This window comes from Paralichthys olivaceus, chromosome 1 (genome assembly GCF_024713975.1).
Source record: "Paralichthys olivaceus isolate ysfri-2021 chromosome 1, ASM2471397v2, whole genome shotgun sequence".
Classification (NCBI taxonomy): Eukaryota; Metazoa; Chordata; class Actinopteri; order Pleuronectiformes; family Paralichthyidae; genus Paralichthys; species Paralichthys olivaceus.
The window spans coordinates 30,057,501-30,076,550 of record NC_091093.1 but is presented as its reverse complement, the minus strand read 5'-3'; the positions used below and the strand labels follow the sequence as shown (position 1 = coordinate 30,076,550).

General features: G+C 43.4%; 1 protein-coding gene across 10 annotated transcripts in view; it reads right to left on the bottom strand.

Annotated features, from left to right (window-relative positions):
• Window positions 1–361: 361 nt before the first annotated feature.
• The window catches only part of cngb1a (cyclic nucleotide gated channel subunit beta 1a), a 23,110-nt gene continuing 4,421 nt past the window's right edge, over window positions 362–19,050 (bottom strand). For 3 of the 10 annotated variants that reach the window (XM_069529964.1, XM_069529981.1, XM_069529967.1), the window contains 33 exons: window positions 18,627–18,717; window positions 17,779–17,803; window positions 17,629–17,695; window positions 17,201–17,313; window positions 17,048–17,117; window positions 16,446–16,475; window positions 16,009–16,038; window positions 15,153–15,213; window positions 15,040–15,064; window positions 12,927–13,015; window positions 12,184–12,305; window positions 11,906–12,043; window positions 11,656–11,697; window positions 11,326–11,442; window positions 10,378–10,504; window positions 10,197–10,242; window positions 9,271–9,406; window positions 8,895–8,981; window positions 8,653–8,801; window positions 7,844–8,065; window positions 7,453–7,661; window positions 7,310–7,360; window positions 6,874–6,960; window positions 6,734–6,798; window positions 6,131–6,253; window positions 5,875–6,016; window positions 5,079–5,238; window positions 4,399–4,496; window positions 4,094–4,177; window positions 3,879–3,997; window positions 3,463–3,609; window positions 2,532–2,721; window positions 362–1,956 (listed from right to left, as the gene is read on the bottom strand). In XM_069529964.1, coding sequence (XP_069386065.1) covers window positions 1,756–1,956; window positions 2,532–2,721; window positions 3,463–3,609; window positions 3,879–3,997; window positions 4,094–4,177; window positions 4,399–4,496; window positions 5,079–5,238; window positions 5,875–6,016; window positions 6,131–6,253; window positions 6,734–6,798; window positions 6,874–6,960; window positions 7,310–7,360; window positions 7,453–7,661; window positions 7,844–8,065; window positions 8,653–8,801; window positions 8,895–8,981; window positions 9,271–9,406; window positions 10,197–10,242; window positions 10,378–10,504; window positions 11,326–11,442; window positions 11,656–11,697; window positions 11,906–12,043; window positions 12,184–12,305; window positions 12,927–13,015; window positions 15,040–15,064; window positions 15,153–15,213; window positions 16,009–16,038; window positions 16,446–16,475; window positions 17,048–17,117; window positions 17,201–17,313; window positions 17,629–17,695; window positions 17,779–17,803; window positions 18,627–18,717 — 3,463 coding nt within the window. In that variant the 3' untranslated portion in view covers window positions 362–1,755. The remainder of the gene's footprint in view (window positions 1,957–2,531; window positions 2,722–3,462; window positions 3,610–3,878; window positions 3,998–4,093; window positions 4,178–4,398; window positions 4,497–5,078; window positions 5,239–5,874; window positions 6,017–6,130; window positions 6,254–6,733; window positions 6,799–6,873; window positions 6,961–7,309; window positions 7,361–7,452; window positions 7,662–7,843; window positions 8,066–8,652; window positions 8,802–8,894; window positions 8,982–9,270; window positions 9,407–10,196; window positions 10,243–10,377; window positions 10,505–11,325; window positions 11,443–11,655; window positions 11,698–11,905; window positions 12,044–12,183; window positions 12,306–12,926; window positions 13,016–15,039; window positions 15,065–15,152; window positions 15,214–16,008; window positions 16,039–16,445; window positions 16,476–17,047; window positions 17,118–17,200; window positions 17,314–17,628; window positions 17,696–17,778; window positions 17,804–18,626; window positions 18,718–19,050) is intronic. The other 7 variants (XM_069529972.1, XM_069529989.1, XM_069529998.1 and 4 more) reach the window with 6 other exon arrangements.

Below are 19,050 nucleotides of genomic sequence, written 5' to 3'. Positions count from 1 at the left end.
TGTGTATGGGCGGGACCTTGATACCAAGACTCCACTCCCCGATCATGACTGCAATAATTTCATCACCACAAGATGGCAGCGTTCATGTACGAGATAGTAAGGTTGATTTCTGGAAAGTGGGAGGAAGTAGAGATGCGTTGTCCGTCTTTATTTCCAGTCTATGATAAAAACACTAATCTAATGTATAGATCGGACTCTGACATTAAATTAAATGAATATATAGAAAATATTATTATACAATATTAAGGTGTGTGTTGTATCAGCTGATGTTGTCATATTTTCCTGTATAGTATTTATATTCATATTTTCTGGTCATATAACACACACACACACACACACACACACACACACACACACAAGCTCCACTTTAAATCATTTTATTTAAAAACTTGTTGCAGTGCCTTGTTCGCTCCAGGATGTCGTGAACGCACAGCGGCAGAGCAGCTCTATGATTTCGTACATTCTTCTTCTACTGTCAAATAATCAGCAGTGATGACGCTTCCTGTGTCCAGCTTCACCTCCTTCTCTCATTCTATATTTTCCCTTCAGCTCAGAGCGACACAATAAGAGCTTCCTCTGCTTCCTGAAGCTTTTCCTGTCTCTCTCTCTCTCTCTCTCACACACACACACACACATAGACACACACACACAGACACACACACACACACAGTTTCCATACTTGGTTTGGGAGGCACCACACGTTTCTCTCTGCAGCTCTGGATTTGTCCAACAGAAAGCTCAGCAGTGCCATCTAACAGCAGTGAACTGGTAAAACAGACTGGAGGAGGATGACGCAAATCATATTTCAAATTAAAATATGTTTGTAACTTTCAAAATAAAGTGGTGACGGTTTTGACCTTTGACAAAAAACAGACACATACACACACACACACACACACACACACACACACACACACACACACACACACACACACACAGGCTATCCTAAATGACCTGGACGCTGCTGGAGTGAAATCAATACGAGCTCAGTTTGTGTCAGACAGTTATTGATTGGTTCACAGTGGAAACAGGAAACACACGATCACAGCTGACTAACACGCATAATCAAACACACGTGTTCTGACCACGAACACATGACACACGTGTACGTTGAGTTTTATTTCACGCGGCTCTGATGTCTACATCATCATCATCATCATCATCACTATTCAACATGAAGCTGCGTCTAAAACAAACTCAGTGAACGCCACAGTGAGACAGTGGCTTCGCTGAGAAGCACCAAAGCTGCAGCACAGAAGCAAGGGGTTCTGGGAAATTGAGTTCAAAGACTTGTGGTCAGTCTTTAACAGAACAACACACACATTCATGTTGTTGTTGCGGCCTCAGTGAGTTACCTCACATGTGAGAAACAGCGCCACCCTGTGTTGAAATGGCTGGTAAATGTCATTTAGTCTTTGTGGTCAAACGTGGAACTGCAGCCTGAACTGACTATGATCATAACCCACATTAAAAAGTTACGGAGTCACTGTTTGAACAAAAGTATGAAAAGATGGAAAAGAGAAAAGAGAAAATAGGAAGGAGGGGGGGGGGGCATTTGAAGCCAAGTTTGAAAAACCTTTTTGAGATATTTAGTTTAAAGTAATAGAACTGAGAGAAAACCTCCAGAGAAGAAGAAACAGATGAGACCAGAATGCACTGGGGCATCTCCTGTTCCCCCTTGGGTTTTCAGTGAAAGGCATTCTGGGAAGCAGAGCGATTCTTTAAGGAGGAGTCCTGTGAGGATTTCCTGTCGAATCACTCCTTTCCTCCCTCCTTGGGCAGCACCTCCACGGACAGCACCTCCTCGCCTTCCTGTCGCGGCGTCATCCGGATGACGACAGAGCTGTCAGCTGTCTCCGCCACCGTGTCGTCCTCGTCCTTAACCAGGAAGTGAGGAACAGGAGAGCGCCGGTGAATCGGCGAGGGAGGCGGGAGGGGAGAGATGGAGGAGGCACCCTGGGAGGGACAAAAAGGAGTAGAGGGATTTATATGTTTCTTTCTTTTACGTCTCTCCTTCCATCGTTATAACATTCCACGTTCAAAATGTTTTAAATTGTTATTATTCGTCTCATTAGAATAATTTTTTTAATTTGACTAAAATTTGTGACAATGTTCTGAAAAATATTGAAGCTGCAGCTGGCTAGCTTAGCTTAGCTTAGCACGAAGACTGGTAACAGATTTGCTAGCTTTGTAGGCTTAGCCAGTTAGTCTTAGTGGGCACCTGGAGGATCAATCAGCTAACAGCCCTCAGCTCCACTGATTAATCCTCTGGTCTCCGAGCAGCCTCCATGCCCACAGTCTCATAATCTAACATCCAGCTCCTCTGAAGTTTCTTATTCACGTTTATATTTTACATTTTATTTCTTTAATCTCTTTTGGTTTTTACACTCTATTTAAAATCCAAATAAATAAATGTTTTAAATTTCTTTGAAAAGTGATGAGTTTCCAGATGACACGGTTTTGTTATAAAATATGAATAAAAAGGAATAAAGTCTAAAAGTCAAAAACACAACAGGTGGTGTGTGTCGTACCTCTGCTGTGCTCTCAGAGGCTTTGTAGGCCTTCTTCAGTTTGACGAAGGTTCCCTCTATCCCCGCCTGCTCCGCCACCTTCAGCGCCGCCTTGAACATCTCGGGGGTGTCTGGTCGTGGTGGGATGACCTCCACCGCCTCTTTACCTCCCTCCTTCTCATCCGGCTTCTTGTCCTTCGTTAACATCTTCCTGCACAAACACAGACAAACAGTGTTAAACAGTACAAAGCTCATTAACATGTTTTTCTAAACAAACAGATGAACAACCACAAATACAAAGAAGAAGCTGACCTACAAACACTAAAGCTACAGAGGCCTCGTACCAACACCTACAGCACCTGCAGCAAATCCAGCCGCTCGGCTGCAGCAGCATGATCCGACTGAGGACATGAAGCCGAGCGGCAGGATCGCTGCACTGATCCGACCCGCTTCCCCAACTGTCTGCTCCGAGAAGTAGAACGAACCAATGAAAAGATTAGAGACGAGTCTAATCCTGTTCAGGACAGAGGAGACAGATCAGGTGGACGACGAGACGGAAGGTGAGCAGAGGGCGGAGTCTCAGCCAAACATGAAGCGAAGTGCGTGAAGTTTATTTTCATTTATATTCAATAAAATTTAAATTCTGCTGCTAATCGGGCCCAGTGGTAACTCGTGGCACTGCAGCAAAAATAAAATCTCTTTTTTTTACCAAAGACCTTTACGATAAAAAATAAAAACAATTACTGGTCTTTGACTTTTGAATCCATGAAGGTTTTATATTAACTAAACCTTTAGATTGAGGATCTGCCGTTGGATCAATCAACTCACATTAAGATGGTACATTGATGTGTTTTTATACAGTCGCTGATCGTCTTTATATACAGTCACCGATCATGTCTGATGTTATGACTGTATGATTGACGATCGTCCCTGTGACGGGGCGTCGTCTTACTTCGCCTTCTTGCGGAGCAGCTTCTGGGACTCTGGGTAGTGAACGAGGATCTCTGCAAGGTCCTTCTTGTCCAGGATGAAGAGGTTCGCGAATCCGTGGGCTTTTACGTTGGCAGTACGTCTGTTCCCTCCACCTCCCGCCAACAAACTGACCAATCAGAGAGAGAATATCTGTGTTTATTCACAGATAGTTTGTTTGTCAAATAAACAAAACAGTTATTGTTTTCACGCACATTAAAATTGCAAACTGACGTCTCAAATTTGAACTCAAACTCCTGATGACGTTTGCTGGTTCATCACAATGTACAGATCACTGACTTTAATGAGGCTCCAGTAAATGGTGTGAGTGCTGCCCCCCCCCCCCCCCAGGTGTATAAGCAGTTAATAGGATGACAGGTGACAGGAAGCGGCTCTGACCTGATTTCTCCGAACACCGAGCCGGCTCTGATGGTGACAAACACAGTCTGTAGGTCAGGGCCGCCCACCACCTGGACCTCCCCCTGTTTAATGATGTACATCTCCCTGCCAATCTCCCCCTGCAACACACACACACACACACACACACACACACACGCAGTCAGCTCAGTCACAGGTTCAAACCCCCCCCCCCCACCACTCAGGTGTCGTCTCACCTTTTTACAGACAAAGTCTCCGGGCAGGTAAACGACGGACTTGAGCCTCGTCAACATGTCGAACACCATCTGTCTGTCACAGCCCTGAGAGACACACCACAGACACACACCAACAGATACACAACAGCAAACACAAAGCAGACACAACAACAGACACACATTAGATACACACAGATGAAAACACAAACCAGCAGAGACAAGTTTCCACCTTTAGTTTTAGACAAGGTACAAACAATCTACACTTTGAGTTGAATGTGTGTGTGTGTTGTGTGTGTGTATGTTTGTATGTTTGTGTTGTGTCTGACCTGAAACAGGGCGACTTTACTGACGATGGCGTAGTTGACGTCCACAGCGATGTCCATTCTCATCTTTGTAGGAAGTTGAATCAGCAGCTCCTGTTCGTCTTTAAAGAGACAGAACAACATGTTTCATTAAACTCATCATAAACAACTTAATTCAACTTTGTTCTGATGAACTGAAGTGACTCAGATACATTATGGTCACCCAACATACGTCTCAGTTGAAAAGAAAGTTTAAACCACGTCTAAACATTGACGGGTCGAAGCTAAAGTTAACATTGAACTGACGTCAGGTTGTGATATCTATGTTGCCTCAATGTGCATATTACATTTTGCACAAAACCCAAGCACATATAAATATATATATAAAGTTGGGGTAACTTAATTTTTGCGATGACTTAATATGTCATTATAAAAACTAACATTAGCTTCCTTTGGTTTTAGGGTTAGAGCGGCTCGGTCTACATACATTTGACCTTTAACCACCAAATTTGAATCCATTCCCTTAAAGCGCTCTTGAGATATCGTGTTCACAAAAATGGGACAGACACGCAACCTGAAAACATAATCCACGTATTAGCAGACTTCCCAGCATGCACTCCGTATCGACATCTCTGTTGCATGTCTTCTCACGATTCAGACCTTCATCACTCTGACGACACACAGTGGGGTCTCCTCCTTCTTACCCAGCATACCCTGGATCTTCCAGGTGTAGTCGTACCAGGTCTTGATGCGGTTCTGAACCTCTCGGGGGATGTTGTACGAGTTCATGTACTTAACGGTGCTGTCCATACAGGCCCGGTAATAGTTCTCACCGGCGGTGGCTGCTCCCACGACATCTCTCATCTGAGTCCACAAACACCAACGATGTCAAGTTAGTGAGTTTGTGAGTTCGTTAGTAAGAATGTAAGTCAGTTAGTTAGCTAGCTAGTAAGTTAGAAATGAAGTAAGTAACTTTGTTTATCTAGCTGGCATGTTAATATGTATATATGCTAACCAAATATTTTAGCTAGCGAGTCAGTAAGTTAGTAAAGAAGTAAGAAGTGTGTTTGTTAGTTATTACGTACGTCAGTTAGTTAGACAGCTACTAAGTTAGTGAGTTATTTATTGAGTGAGTGGGTTAGTGAGTTAGTTATTCCTCAGAGACGCAGAACATCGATTGATATCCACTGACAAATATGAACTGAAACCTCATCTTTGCTGGTTTAGATTTACTGCATATATTTAAGTAATTAAATAGATAGAATAAATCTATAAATCCTAAATGTGTCTGTGAAAACAGAAAATCAGTGAATCAAACAGGTCTGCAGAGGAAACTAAAGTTTATTTATTTGATTCATTATAATGATATCATATTACCCTTCACGAGACGAAGCTGAGGATCATCTCATGACACGTGTCTGTAGTAATATGTGTGTATGTGTAGATCTATACAATTTAACACAACCATGAAAATTCATAAACGAATAGTTTTCAACTCACCTGACCGATCATGATAGAAAAAGCAAAGACGCCCACAAAGTAGTTAATGAGTTGGAAGCAGATCTCAAACACGGTGGTGGGGTCGGGCAGACCTCCGATGGTGATCAGCGTCTTCACGGCAAAGTAGTAACAACGGATGTACCTGTGAAAAAATATATAAATAAATAAGTTCGGGGCAGTTTTTATTTCTTTTCTATGAGGCGGGGGAAATTCAACATGAAAAAATATTGTTCACAGGGTCGGATGTGTTTCTTACGCATTTCCTTTTCCATTATAAACCCATTTAGTGGATCCTAATCCCTCGTAGTCCGAACCCCAGTAGAAGAGACAGGCGTTTATGTGCAGAGAGTACAACAGGTACATGGAGGTTCGGATCACCCTGACACACACACACACACACACACACACACACACAGTAAATTATTTAATGAAAATTAAAGCAAAGAAACACAAGTGCTAAAATAACATCAGGTGAGGTTCCTCAGGGATCAATTCTTGGACCACTTTGTTTTTTAAAATCCTGTTTTCAGACTGTTTTTGATGCAGAAACTGCACAAACACCTTTTACACTTCCTCCAGATTGAAACCAAGAATTGATCACTGATTTAATTCCTGTGAGAGAGAAAGATGTCCAATCTCGGCTGGTGCCTGAGCGCTAATGTGCACTGCTGATTTGTTGGCTATGTTGTTGTCCTGTGCTCACATTTTGTTTATCTCAGGACTTCAGCACACAGGCTTAAAAACAAATAAAGCAAATCCTGATATTTTCATATATTAAGCAGTTTTCATAAAGTCTGAGGACGGACGTGTGGTCATGAGACAAACGGTGCCTCTGCTGGTAGCTACTGCACGTCCTCACCTGTAGATGTAGGCTTTCTTCATCACAGCTTCCATTCTGTCGTTGAACTCAGAGAAAACCATGTACTGAGAGAAAAACCACAAAGAGTCAGTTCATGTTCAGAAACGTTCAGCGGCACGTGAAGAAAAAAACGTCCTGACCTTCATCAGACGAGGGAACCTCAGCAGAGAGTTAACGCCTGTGAAATAGTAAAATATCTCCATGGGAAACAGACTGATGACGTCCATCTGTAACACAACACACATTGCAACACAATGAAAACAAAGCAGACAAAGTAAAATATCAGTCAAAATCTGTTTTATTTTGAAAGATGAATGAGTATAAATTAACTTCTTCAAGACAGAAATTACATCAACTCTCCTGACCTGATGACACATGAGCTGGTTTTTAAATAAGAGTCAGTTCTTTATGTGTCTTTAAACTATCCGTCCACTAAACTTCATTATTTTATAAGACTTTTGCTTTCTCAGATTGTGAGTCTCCAGTGTGAGACGGACGACGGAGAAAGTGACAGAAGTCAAACACAAACTCGAATAGTTCATTACAAAGTCTTTTCTCTTCCTTTTCATTTCTCACCTTAAATCTTTCGGTCGTCATGTAGTTTTCTCTCATGTCCTTTTTATCACACTGTGAAAAAAATATTAAAAATTATGTTTGTGTTTGATTTTTCTGAAATAAAATCTAAATGATATTATTTATTCTCTGATGACGCCACCGACCACGATGTCTCCTCCGCGGACGAACTGCAGTCTGGGCTGGAACACCAGCATGTCTGTGATGTAGATGAAGTCGCAGGTGTAGTCGGCCAGCAGCCACAGGTGGATGTTCTCGGGGGTTTGGTAGGGGAACGCCCAGCGGACCGGGATCAGCCACACGTTCCAGTTCCACGCTGCCACCACGAAGAACAGCCAGATCACATAGATCAGGTCTGAGGAGACAGACGCAGAACAGCTTCATTCAGTTTATCACATACTCACTTGAAAACCTGGAGCATTCATTCATTGATTGGAGACGACACAATATAATTGTTTGCCGCCAAATCAGAATGGGCGGGGTCATGACCCAACATGTACCTGCTCTCATCTGAAGTTCAGCTGTTTCTAAACTCACCGGTGAACGGGTCAATGCTGGAGGGGAAGCGATACTCCAGGATGGCTCGGAGCCAGTCGGGCATCGGGGGAAGTTTGAGCAGTTTGGGAATTTTTACTGGGAGTCCCAGAAGTTCAAACTGGAACTCCGCTTCTTCCTCTTCTTCTTCTTCATCTTTTTCTGCTGCAGCTTCTTCCTTCTTCTCCTCTGCTGGAGGAGGGGGAGGTGGAGCTTTGCTCGGGGCTGCAGACATCAGACAAACGTTATCAGATGATTCCATCCACGGTTCTATACCAGAACTCAAAGAACATCCACACAAGGTTCATCCAGTAATCGGTGTTCTTAAAAGTCTGAGCTCAACATTCTTTCATTCCCACTCGACCATAAAAACAGCAGCTGGCAAATCAAATATAACGTTCAACCACATCACGTGGTCTTCATCTGCAGACTGAGTTTGCTCAGTTGTCATGGGAACAAAGACGCTCAAGCTGTCCATGGATTTGACTTCTTCTTTAGGACACTTCGTCAACGCTGGGCTCAAAGCTGAGCTGCAGAACAAGTAGGTGAACCTTTAGACATGATTAGCTGTCAAATAAAGTTTTCAGTAAATGCTCGAAATTTAAAACTTCTTACACTTGTTGATTCAATTCAATAAAGAATTTTTAAATAATTTTAAAAGTGAACAATGTCGGGGGTTTGATTCCCCAAGGTTCATTTAGTAGTTTTTGTAGAAGACGTGGACAAATACAGACAAAATGGACGCAGAGTACGGCTTAATCATTTAAAACCAAAAACAGGAGAAGCATCTGAAACAAGGGGGCAGCTCTTACAGGCTGTTGGACTTTCTCCCTCCGACTCGTCCGGGTCCACCAGCCGGTCTCTCTGACGCTCAGTTCGACCTCTGAACAGCTTGACGAGCTCGCTCAGACGATCCTGGACCACGACACTGCCGACGCTGGCAGCTGACAGAGGACGCATCCTGCAGGACGACAAAAACAGGACAATTGACGTGGACGAGAACAGGGGTCGATGATAGAAAGGGAGGGCAGACTGTTTGTCTAACTTCTCTCACTCGTCATCTGCAGTCAGTAGGTCTCCCTGATTGGGCCAAGTCCTGAGATGAGTCCTCGTCAGTTCATCGTCATTCTCATCTGCATAACTGAGAGGACACAGCAGGAAGACCCAAGGACATGAGACGAAGACAATAGATAAAACATTAGGCAATAAAGATGTTTACTTCTCCTGCAGCCTCCTAGTAAAATGTCAGAGTGAGTCCATGTGAGAAGTGAGCGAGTGGACGTGTTGATGAGGTTTCTAACGTGAAACTGGAAGAACACAAAAATCTCAGGATGAAAAAGAGGATCATGCCTCCAAGGTTTTAAGGTGTTGAAATATCTACCACCAGGTCAGAGATCAACAGTGTAGATGGTTTACAGCGACTGTGCTACCTGAGTTTGGACAGCGGCACGTCAGGGACACTCAGGGCAGCGGACTCTGGTTCTGGGGTTGTGATAATATAAGGGAAGTTCAGGCCTTTTCCCAGGCTCACATCCTGATCCACATCCTCCACCTTCAGCGTCAGGGCTTCACCCAAACAGAGACAATGCAGAAACACAACTGTCAGATGTTTGTCAGCTAATTCTAACAAACACTTAACCAGAGGAAGAAACACAGCAAAGGGGCAAAGCTTGGCACAGCACATGGGTCCACGTCTTTTAAGATCACCTGGAGTGCGTTTAGCTGTAGAGCTGTGGAGCGTCATGGAAGTCACGACAGGGAGGAGAGAGGCTGTTAGGGGACACCTCCAGATACAACGGTTTGTTTGGCACTGTCAAAGTTTGGATCTACACAAAATATAAATATCTAAGAGGTTTCTCTAAAGGTCTGCAGGAGGAGGGTGGGGCTTAAGGCTGCTGAGGATGCTGGGAGGTGAAGCAAAGGCGGCTGAGGTGGCTGACGATGAACTGTTGCGCCTGCTTGCGGAATTGCGACAGCTCCTGGGTCAGCTGGGCGAGCTCCGGCGGCGGGGTCGGCATGGTTAGCTTAGGAGGGATGAGGTAATTGTCATGCATCAGCTTCCTGCAGCTCGTCAGACACTCGGCAGCGCGAGGGATTCGAAGCAGAAAGCTCTGTACTGGAGAGCAAAGGTCAGGAGCTGGGCGGAGAAACAGTCAGAGTCAGGGACAAGATGAAAACTTCACAAGATCCTGGTGGATCTGATTTTTATGGAATTACAGAGATCGTTCCACAAATAAGATAAAAGAGGAAGGACACTAAACAAACAAGCTTTATTTCCTTTCTTATTTTATACATTTGATTTACGTTGCTCATTCCGGTGATGCTCAAATTAACTGAATTAATTTTCAGCTCTCACCTCCACATCCACCTTCATCTGCTGCTGCTGCTGCTGCTTCACTGCCCTAAAAGATGAAGAAGAAAATTCTTAATGACGTCTATCGTAATATTTTATGTTATATATTCTGATACTTTTTCAATCCTCAGTCCTGTGCCACCACATCATTTAAGATGGAGTTCAATACAGAATGGAACTTCACCTGTGGAGCTTGTGGCTGCTGGGTGACTGGCTGTGAGACGGGACTCTCCAGGTCTCTCCTCTCCGACGCTGGTTCCACATCTGTCGTAGCCTCTGTATCATCTTGAGCTGGACAGACGAGCATGCACCTGATGAATAAGAGCAGGTGTCATGAACGTCCAGAGAGCAAGATGATCCATACACTGGTATGTTCACAGGTGAAGACAGGTTTGAATTCCCTGTATTAACGTCAGTGTCTGTTCACACAGACAATGATGAAGTTGGAAGTCAACATGGGGTCAAAAAGATGAATATAACACTCACTTCACATCATATCTGTACAATATATTTAAGAGAAATAATCCATATCAAGCTACATCAGTAGGGGGGTCCTCCTCCATGTGGGACTGCCATCTTTCTACAGTAACCCAGAACAGATAGACTCTAGAGAGGAACTTGTGTTTTAATGTCACCCGAAGGCCACCACAGATTCTCCTTTACACTTGGAAAGAAAGGGTGAGGTGTGTGGTATTCAGTCCGTTGCAATCTACAACCTCACCACTAGATGCCACTCAGTATGTAATCAAGAAGAAACACTGGGGTGGAATAAGGTGAAAACTGTTTGGGTATAAATGTCCTGTCCTGGCTGAACCAAAGCTAATAAAAGCAAAGCGAGGATAATGGAAGTCAGAGCTGGTCGATGAAATTGAATCACTCTCCGGACCCAGACCACCTCTTTTAGTCGGACTAATTCTTGGTTTGTCTGGAGCGTGGCCCAAGGCGCCTTTCACACCTGTTATTTTGGTTTCGAAGGTCTGGACCAAACAAGGTGGTGCTCAGAGGGTCCTGAGAGTTCTGTACATACGGTATCTCTACAAGAGGCTGAGTAATAGATAATCTAACTCATGAATGCTACTGAAGAGTACCACCATCATCTAGCTCGGACAGACCAAAATATGCCTGAGCTTACTCATAAGGTTTTTTTTCTTCCTCAGCAGTGCCTCTGATAAATTCCTCCTTTACTTTAATTTCCACCGGACTCCTATTGTTTATGCTGTCGTCACTGTCCTCCTGCAGGTTCTGCAACCTGAACATGCAGCATAAGACAAACAAGACAGAGACCCCCTGTCAGACAATCAGACATTAGTTGCTGGAGCATCAGCAGCAGAGCTTGAGGGCTGATGTGAAGCAATATAAGGTCCAGAGGTTCAGCTCTAACTTTGCGGCATCGGGTGCTCAAATTCATGTGCAGTGTAAGTAAAAGGGAATTTTACAGCAAATCACTAAAAGATGGACTTACTCAGGGTCTTCCTCATTTTCCTCCTCCAGGATGTTGGGCAGTCTGTGGAGAGCAAACAACAGTTACTGAAGAACATCTCAGGTTGTAGTGTGTTTGTCTGTGGGAACCCTTGTAGCATCTATTTTAGAAGCAGTACAAACACTGTGCTGTGCGTGGGGCGGTCCTGTTCCTGACAGTTTAGGGGGATGTCGGGTTTTGACTGATGAGAGTTCACATTTCTACACATGCTGTGAGGGTTTATGTGACTTACTGCTCGATGGACTCTGGCAGTGTTTCTATCACGATCTTAGCTGAATGCTCCACCTCCAGCTGGCGGACTGCCTCCTCCGCTGCCTTCCTGGCCATGTCCTCTGCGACACTGGCCGCCTCCAGACGCTCCTGCTGCACTCTATTCAACAAGAAAGAGCTCCGACATTCAGGAAAAATGCACTCTGGACCAAAGGGTTGGACAGACAGACATTTTCATCTTGGGGGACGTGGGGAAAATCAAAACAGAGTGAATTAGGCAGTGAGAGAGCTGCAGCTAACCGTTCATCCATCTGAGCGAGAACTGCTTCTCCTTCCTCCTTCTTGATGCTGGAAGTTTGTTGATCCACCTGCTTCTCTGGATCCTCTTTCTGCAGCCACATGGAATCATTTCTGTTGGGTTTCTATCAGCATCAAATATCACATCACTGATGCTATTATCACCATGGTCTGACTCGACTAAGGCACAAGCTTGGTAGCCTCACACAGGTTTAAATGACCACAGGAGATTACTAACAACATAGTACACAACCAAGTCTCATTGTGGTAAAACCATAGTAACCGGTGACGTACCACGGTTCCTACCGTTAGCATGTTAGCAAATCCTTGCAGACATTGTGCTCAAAGTAAAGGAGCTAGTCGCAGCTACTACCACAGACTTATATAAACATGGACGACATGTTAGCTGAAGCTGTTAGCTAGTTCGGCACCTGATGGCTGGCTGCAGCATAGGTCATAAACCTGCTTCCTCCATGTTAGCAGATGGTAGACGTTAAATAAATGTTTCTCAAATGTGTTTTTTGTTATTTCAGGTCGATCTTATCTCTCTGGTGTTTGTTCAAGTGTTTGTGATCAGTTTGGTTTTAATTAGTTATTTGATGATGTAAAAACAGGCTGACGCGTCATGATTGACAGCTGAGACTGACTCGTGAACATTCGTCCCTGTGTGTGGGCTTGACCTCGATATTGCACAGTGGGAGGAAGCTGAGACACGTCTGTGGTTAGTTCAACAAGATGAGACTCACCTTCTTCTTCTCTTTGTTCTTTGTCTCTGCGTCCTCGTCTTGTTCTACGTCCTCCAGCACCAGGTCTGTCCTCTGCTGCACGATGCTAACTGAACATCACATGGGAGAAGAGCAGGGAGGCTGAGGATTATCTGTGTTAACGTTATGTGTCTTACTCACAAACTGTGCGTGAATATATTTCCATATTAGAAAGGCTCAAAAGTTTGAATCGAAGGTGAGTTCCTCTGTTTGAACACAAATGAAAATGTAAATTGATTAAAACAAAAACAACGAGACAACAGAAGTGAATTGTGTGATGTTTATATACCTGTGTGATAGACCCTTGATTGATTGATTGATTGATTGATTGATTGATTCCTATACTCTGCACTGTCAAGTTTGCCGATGAAAGAAACAAAATGCAGAGGCACTTTTTAACAATGAAAGTCTTTATTTTCACAAATACAGAGCAAAATGCTTTAATCACAATGTCTGCACTGAGTTAGCTGCCTTTATATCATCTCCAAAAGAGTTTAAAAAGCAAAAAACAGAAGTATTGACGGCCGCCATTCTACATCTAATGTTAAGAGCTTATGTTATTTTCTATAATGAAGAAGCACCAGTGCCACAGTAATAAGCTGAGCTGTTATACTGTGGCATAGATTATGAAAGAGAGCAGTCCACATCCAAGACTTTTATATTTTCATATGAATATATTTCATATATTTAAATGTATTTAATGTCAGCTCTTCATTTCAGTCATATTTGTTTTTTTATGCATTGTAGATGTGCAAAAACTGGAACAACATGTTAGCGCTACAGTGTGTGTGTGTGTGTGTGTGTGTGTGTGGTTCAATCAGTTAAAGTGTTGCTGTCAGTGTCAGTGTGAGCGACTCTGTCCCGCTCGTCCTTCTCCTTTTATTTTAAGGGGCTCTCGCCGCCTTTCCCCCCTGAAACAGAAGGAGAAGAGCAGCCGGGTTAGAGTCCGCCTCACTGACACCTGCCCCTGCCAATCAATCAACCGATCAATCAACCCATCAATCAACAGATCAATCAAACCAATCAATTATTTCACAGAAAGTTTCCCCTGTGACCTCAGCCAACAGTGATGTCATGGTGGACTCACTCAGCTTCAAGTCCTTGTAACTGCATCATTTAACCACTGGAGGTCAGCAAACTCAAGGCTTTCTGCTGCTTTTAAATTTCTTTTTAAAGACGCTGCTTCTTACAGACGCACAAACCAACAAAGTCAGACGTCATCTTTAAAGTCTTCTCTCGTACAAATGACCAAACAGTTTACAAACACATCTGATGAAGCAGAGTCTTCTTCATCTTCTGTTACTGTTGTTCTTTTACTTCCAAGCTGTACGGCTCATTCACAGTGTTGACAAAGATCAAGCTCAAGTTTAGTAAGAGAAAAGACTTTGAAGATGAAGACAACAGTTTGGTCTGAACAGAAGTAAGAGAACTGACTTCCACACAGTTAATGAGAAAGCAACAGACTGAGGCTGCGTCCGCACTGATACATTTTCATTTTAAAACAAAGCAACGAATCAGTAACACACCTGAAAACACACGTCTTTCACGCACACAGGTCATGTGGTGTAAACAGGAAGCAGATTGTCTTCTCTTTGGCTTCCTTTCGAGTTGAGAATGTTATTATCCCCAGCAGATTTTATTATCATTAGTATTAGGATATATTTTGTATTGCTGTTTTCTTTTGTGCCTCATAAATAAAGTTGGTTGCTTAGTTACAGAAAATGCTGTGAACACAACCCTGGAGTTTCAAACTAAAACAAGGACTCTGATGCCACATGATGTCATCACCACAAGATGGCAGCGTTTTAGCTTCATTTCTGGATCATGGGAGGAAGTGGAGACGTGTCGTCCATCTTTATTTGCAGTTATTAATCTTAATGTATTCTGTTTGTCCAGTTCCCTTCTCATTCCGACCAGAAACATTTTCCATCCCATACGCGACAGTGAAGTGTGTCCTGGTGTCACGTATGTGACATGACTTTGTCATATTACTAAGTATTTACTATCAGCTGCCAACAACCGTGTTGAATTAGCCTTAAGACACCATGACAGTGTGACGTGTTCACATGTTCATGTGCTGTGGACATGTACTCACTGTTCTGCACTTCACAGCTTGTGTCCTGCAATAGGAGAACACATATGGTAATTATGACATATTGCTGCTTTCACTTGGATTCATATTCATGAGAGATCATAAATATAACTCACCTGCTTCTGTACAGGTTGAGGAAACATGCGACCGATGCCATTGAAGATCCTGCCCATCATACTGTCAACACACAAACGTTAATGTCAAACACACACTGAGACATCTGTCCGAAACTTGTATTCTTCACTTCAGACAGTAGCGTGCAGCGGGTGAATGTTTGCTGCTGCTCACAAGTGGTCGGGATGTTTTACGAAAGGGAAAGTACAAATATGAAAACTGAAAACACGCCACTGAGAATAAAAATCCTACTTTCCTAATCATTCAGACATGAGGGTCCAGAGGTATAATAAGAAAAATGTACTTAGAGGTTCTGGACATAAGGCAAAACCATTGACATGATGCACATGTGACTGATTGTCAGGTGAGGTAAAGTTACTGTGTAGTTGTTACATAGACTGTATTAGTACATAGACTGTATTAGTACATAGACTGTATTAGTACATAGACTGTATTAGTACACAGCACTAACACAAAGTGTGGACGTTATAGATCTTTCAAATAGTATTTATAAAGTGTGTATGTGCCCTGACATCTGTCACTTTCCTGTTTGATTAGACAGGCTTCACGTTTTTTGACGTCAATTTCTAAGCTAACATTAGCTAGCGTTACACACCGGAGCAAACGTAGCATCACAGTAAAAGTTGGTTCTGCAGGAAACATGTATTGTACATGTTAGTTTACTTAGTTACTTCCCACCACTGCAGCCGATCGTAGCTAGCATAACATTAACTAGCATGTCAGGTAAAAGAAAGGGAAAATATTTTCGTTTTCCCATTGACGTGATTTTCAAAATCAGGAGTTTAGACTGTGAGCTCTGACGCTGACGTTATGATGGATGAACATGTTTCCACCTACTTAGGCTGCTGCTCTGCTTCTCTGGACGACCTGAGGAGGCAACAAGAAAACAGTTTGAGCACAGTCACTTTATCCAGCACGATAATCTACTTCCTGTCGTTAACGGCTGTGTGTGATGACATTAGCTCGAGCTGTGTTCAGCAACAGTGATACGAAGAAAAGGTAGTTTTCAATTGACAAAGTGTTTGTCCTGAACTCTGAGGCTTCACATCAGAAGCTTGAGCTGGTGAATTGACAGGAGCTGTTCATTAGTGGTGGAAGATGTTGCTACGGTGACAGTGAAAGAACCATTATCACCAGGAAAAGTCCTACATTCATACATTTCCTGTTTCTTTCCTCTGTTGTGTTATATTCGTTGTTTGTGGCTGTAAAAGTTTTCCGTCCATACAGTGATTTGATTTGTGAACATTAGAGCATGAAAACATGTTTCCACCTACTCAGGCTGCTGCTCTGCTTCTCTGGACGTCCTGAGAGCACAACAGAAAACAGAGTTTGACCTCAGTCCCTTTATCCGGTCTGGTTTAATCACAAACACTTAAAACTAAACTCAGAGGCACAAAATGGAGAAAAACATGGACTGTAATGTGCATTTATTTTGAAATAGAAAACCATGTATAATCCTACTTTTATATATTATTGGTGGATTGAAAAACAACATTAAAGAAGCATTAAAATACTTCGAAACCACCCCCCCACAATTCCCAGCCCACAGAATAATGAAACACCCTCCTCTGACCGTTGCGGTACACGACCAACAAATTGGTCAACTGGTCAACCGACACCAGCGATTGTGCTTTTGACCAAACTAGACGGTAAAGAGACAACAACCCTGATGTGAGGTGTTGTCTGCAGGGATGGTGACTGAGCTCCTTATCCTTCTAATTAGCTAACTAGCATTTTACCAGTCGTTTCCTTTTTTCTCGGCCTGTTGCTGCCACCAGGGGTCGTATCGATCCCAACAACAACTAAAGACAGAGGTTGGTGTCACGTTGAAGCAGTGAAGGATCATGGGAGTTGTTGTCAGATAGATTTTACTCACCTCTCAGTGTCAGCTGCTGGTTTCGGGGGAGGTGGTGGTTCTGGAGGTGGAGCTTTAGCTGTAGGAGACACTGAGATCAGTAATATAATAATGATAATATTAATGGTGTAAATGTAATGGTGATCTGAGATTAACCTTTAAATCTGAATGTACCTTCAGTGGAAGCCGGAGCTTCAGTCTTGTCGTTGCTTTCCGTCTTTGGGTGAACATCGATCTCTGGCTGAGGAACCATCTTCTCTATACCGTGTTTTATCCAGTCCATCATCCTGTCGCAAACACAAATGTAGAAAATATTAAAACCTCACACATGGACCCATGTAGTAACTTAACAGGTAAAACCCACAATAAATATTGGCTCTATATCTTGATGGTTATTGACTGAATATTGATATTTTTGTCATTGACAATTCTCTATCACACACACACACACACACACACACACACACACACACACACACACACACACACACACACACACACACACACACACTCTTGCTGTTGCAACGTTGTTAATTTCACAATCTTTGGACAATAAAGGAATTATGATTCACACACACACACACACACACACACACACACACCTGGGTGGGAAAGGCTTGTTATCAGTTGTGGCGTCTCCGTCTCGTTGCACATTAACCTGAAGCTCTGCTGCAGAAAGAAGAGAAGATGAAAGAGTCACGTCTGAGCTGAGTCTGATCTTCGTGTACAGGAACATTCAGGTGTGTTCTCACCTGGAGCAGCTGCTGCCTGCTGCACCTGAGGAGACACAGACATAGACGTCATGCACCTGAGGTCACAGAAATTCTAACGTGTTGCTTTAACACTTGGTGGTGGTGTGATATAACATAACAGCACCAACCAATCACAGTTTCATCTCCTGCATTATGATGTTTCATATCAGCCATGATCACAGACTGCTGCTACTCTCTCTTTTTCTTTCTACTGAAGCAACACCAGCAAAGTGAAGCCTCCAAAACCTCCGTGTGAGTGACTGACGTTAAAGGAGCATCACAAAGTTAAGCGCAGCTCAGCCGGAGGAAACCGTTTGTAACGTGTGGTCGCATCAGGATCTGGTCTCATGTGGTCCGGCCCACGTTGCTAAATTGTTTTGGCCCACACACAGAGCCTCGCTGTCATCCAGCCCACATACCGTGTGGACTGATGACACTGGGGTGGTCCGCTCCGCCACAAATAAGCCATAGCAACACCGCATGTCAGCCAAAGGTGGTTATGTGCTATTTGGGCCATATTCACTATTTACCACATGCGGAGAAGACCGCATGTTTATCAAAAGAGTGCCATGTTTGTTTTTGGTATTTGGGCCAGACGTGGCCAGTCCAACTCTGTGGATCAGGTGAAGACTGGCTGAGAATCGAAACCAAGAACAACAACAATTTAGATTCGAATCTCTTCTCTGAGGACAGAGAAGTGGTTGCTCGGGCAAAAACCTCTAGATCCAGGTTTTAACATCTGTGAGACTTGTATTCAGCCCCATCTGTCTGCAGGAGGCTGGTGTGGGTTCAGCTCAGGAGGACGTCTGGAGCATTAACCTGCTCAGGGACGTCCTGTAGAAACCTACCTCAGCGGCTGCTGCCAACTCTTTGTTCTTGAAATCAGGCTGAGGAACAACTTTCTCCAAACCCTGAGCGAACCAGGCCAACATCCCTTTCCTGCCAGAAAACAACAACAGTGGATATGAAGGCGAGGTCTTTTTAAAATGGAAGTTCACAGAGTTTCAGGTTCATGTTTCCAGCAGCAGCATCTACACACACACTCTGAAAGAATTACAGAGAAAGGTTGGATCACTATTTGGCACCTGCTTATAGATGGATTTACAAAGCAGCTCAGCATTTGGCAGCAGGCCTGTTTTACAGATGAATAAAGCAGCTCAGTATTTGGCAGCAGGCCTGTTTTACAGATGAATAAAGCAGCTCAGTATTTGGCAGCAGGCCTGTTTTACAGATGAATAAAGCAGCTCAGTATTTGGCAGCAGGCCTGTTAGT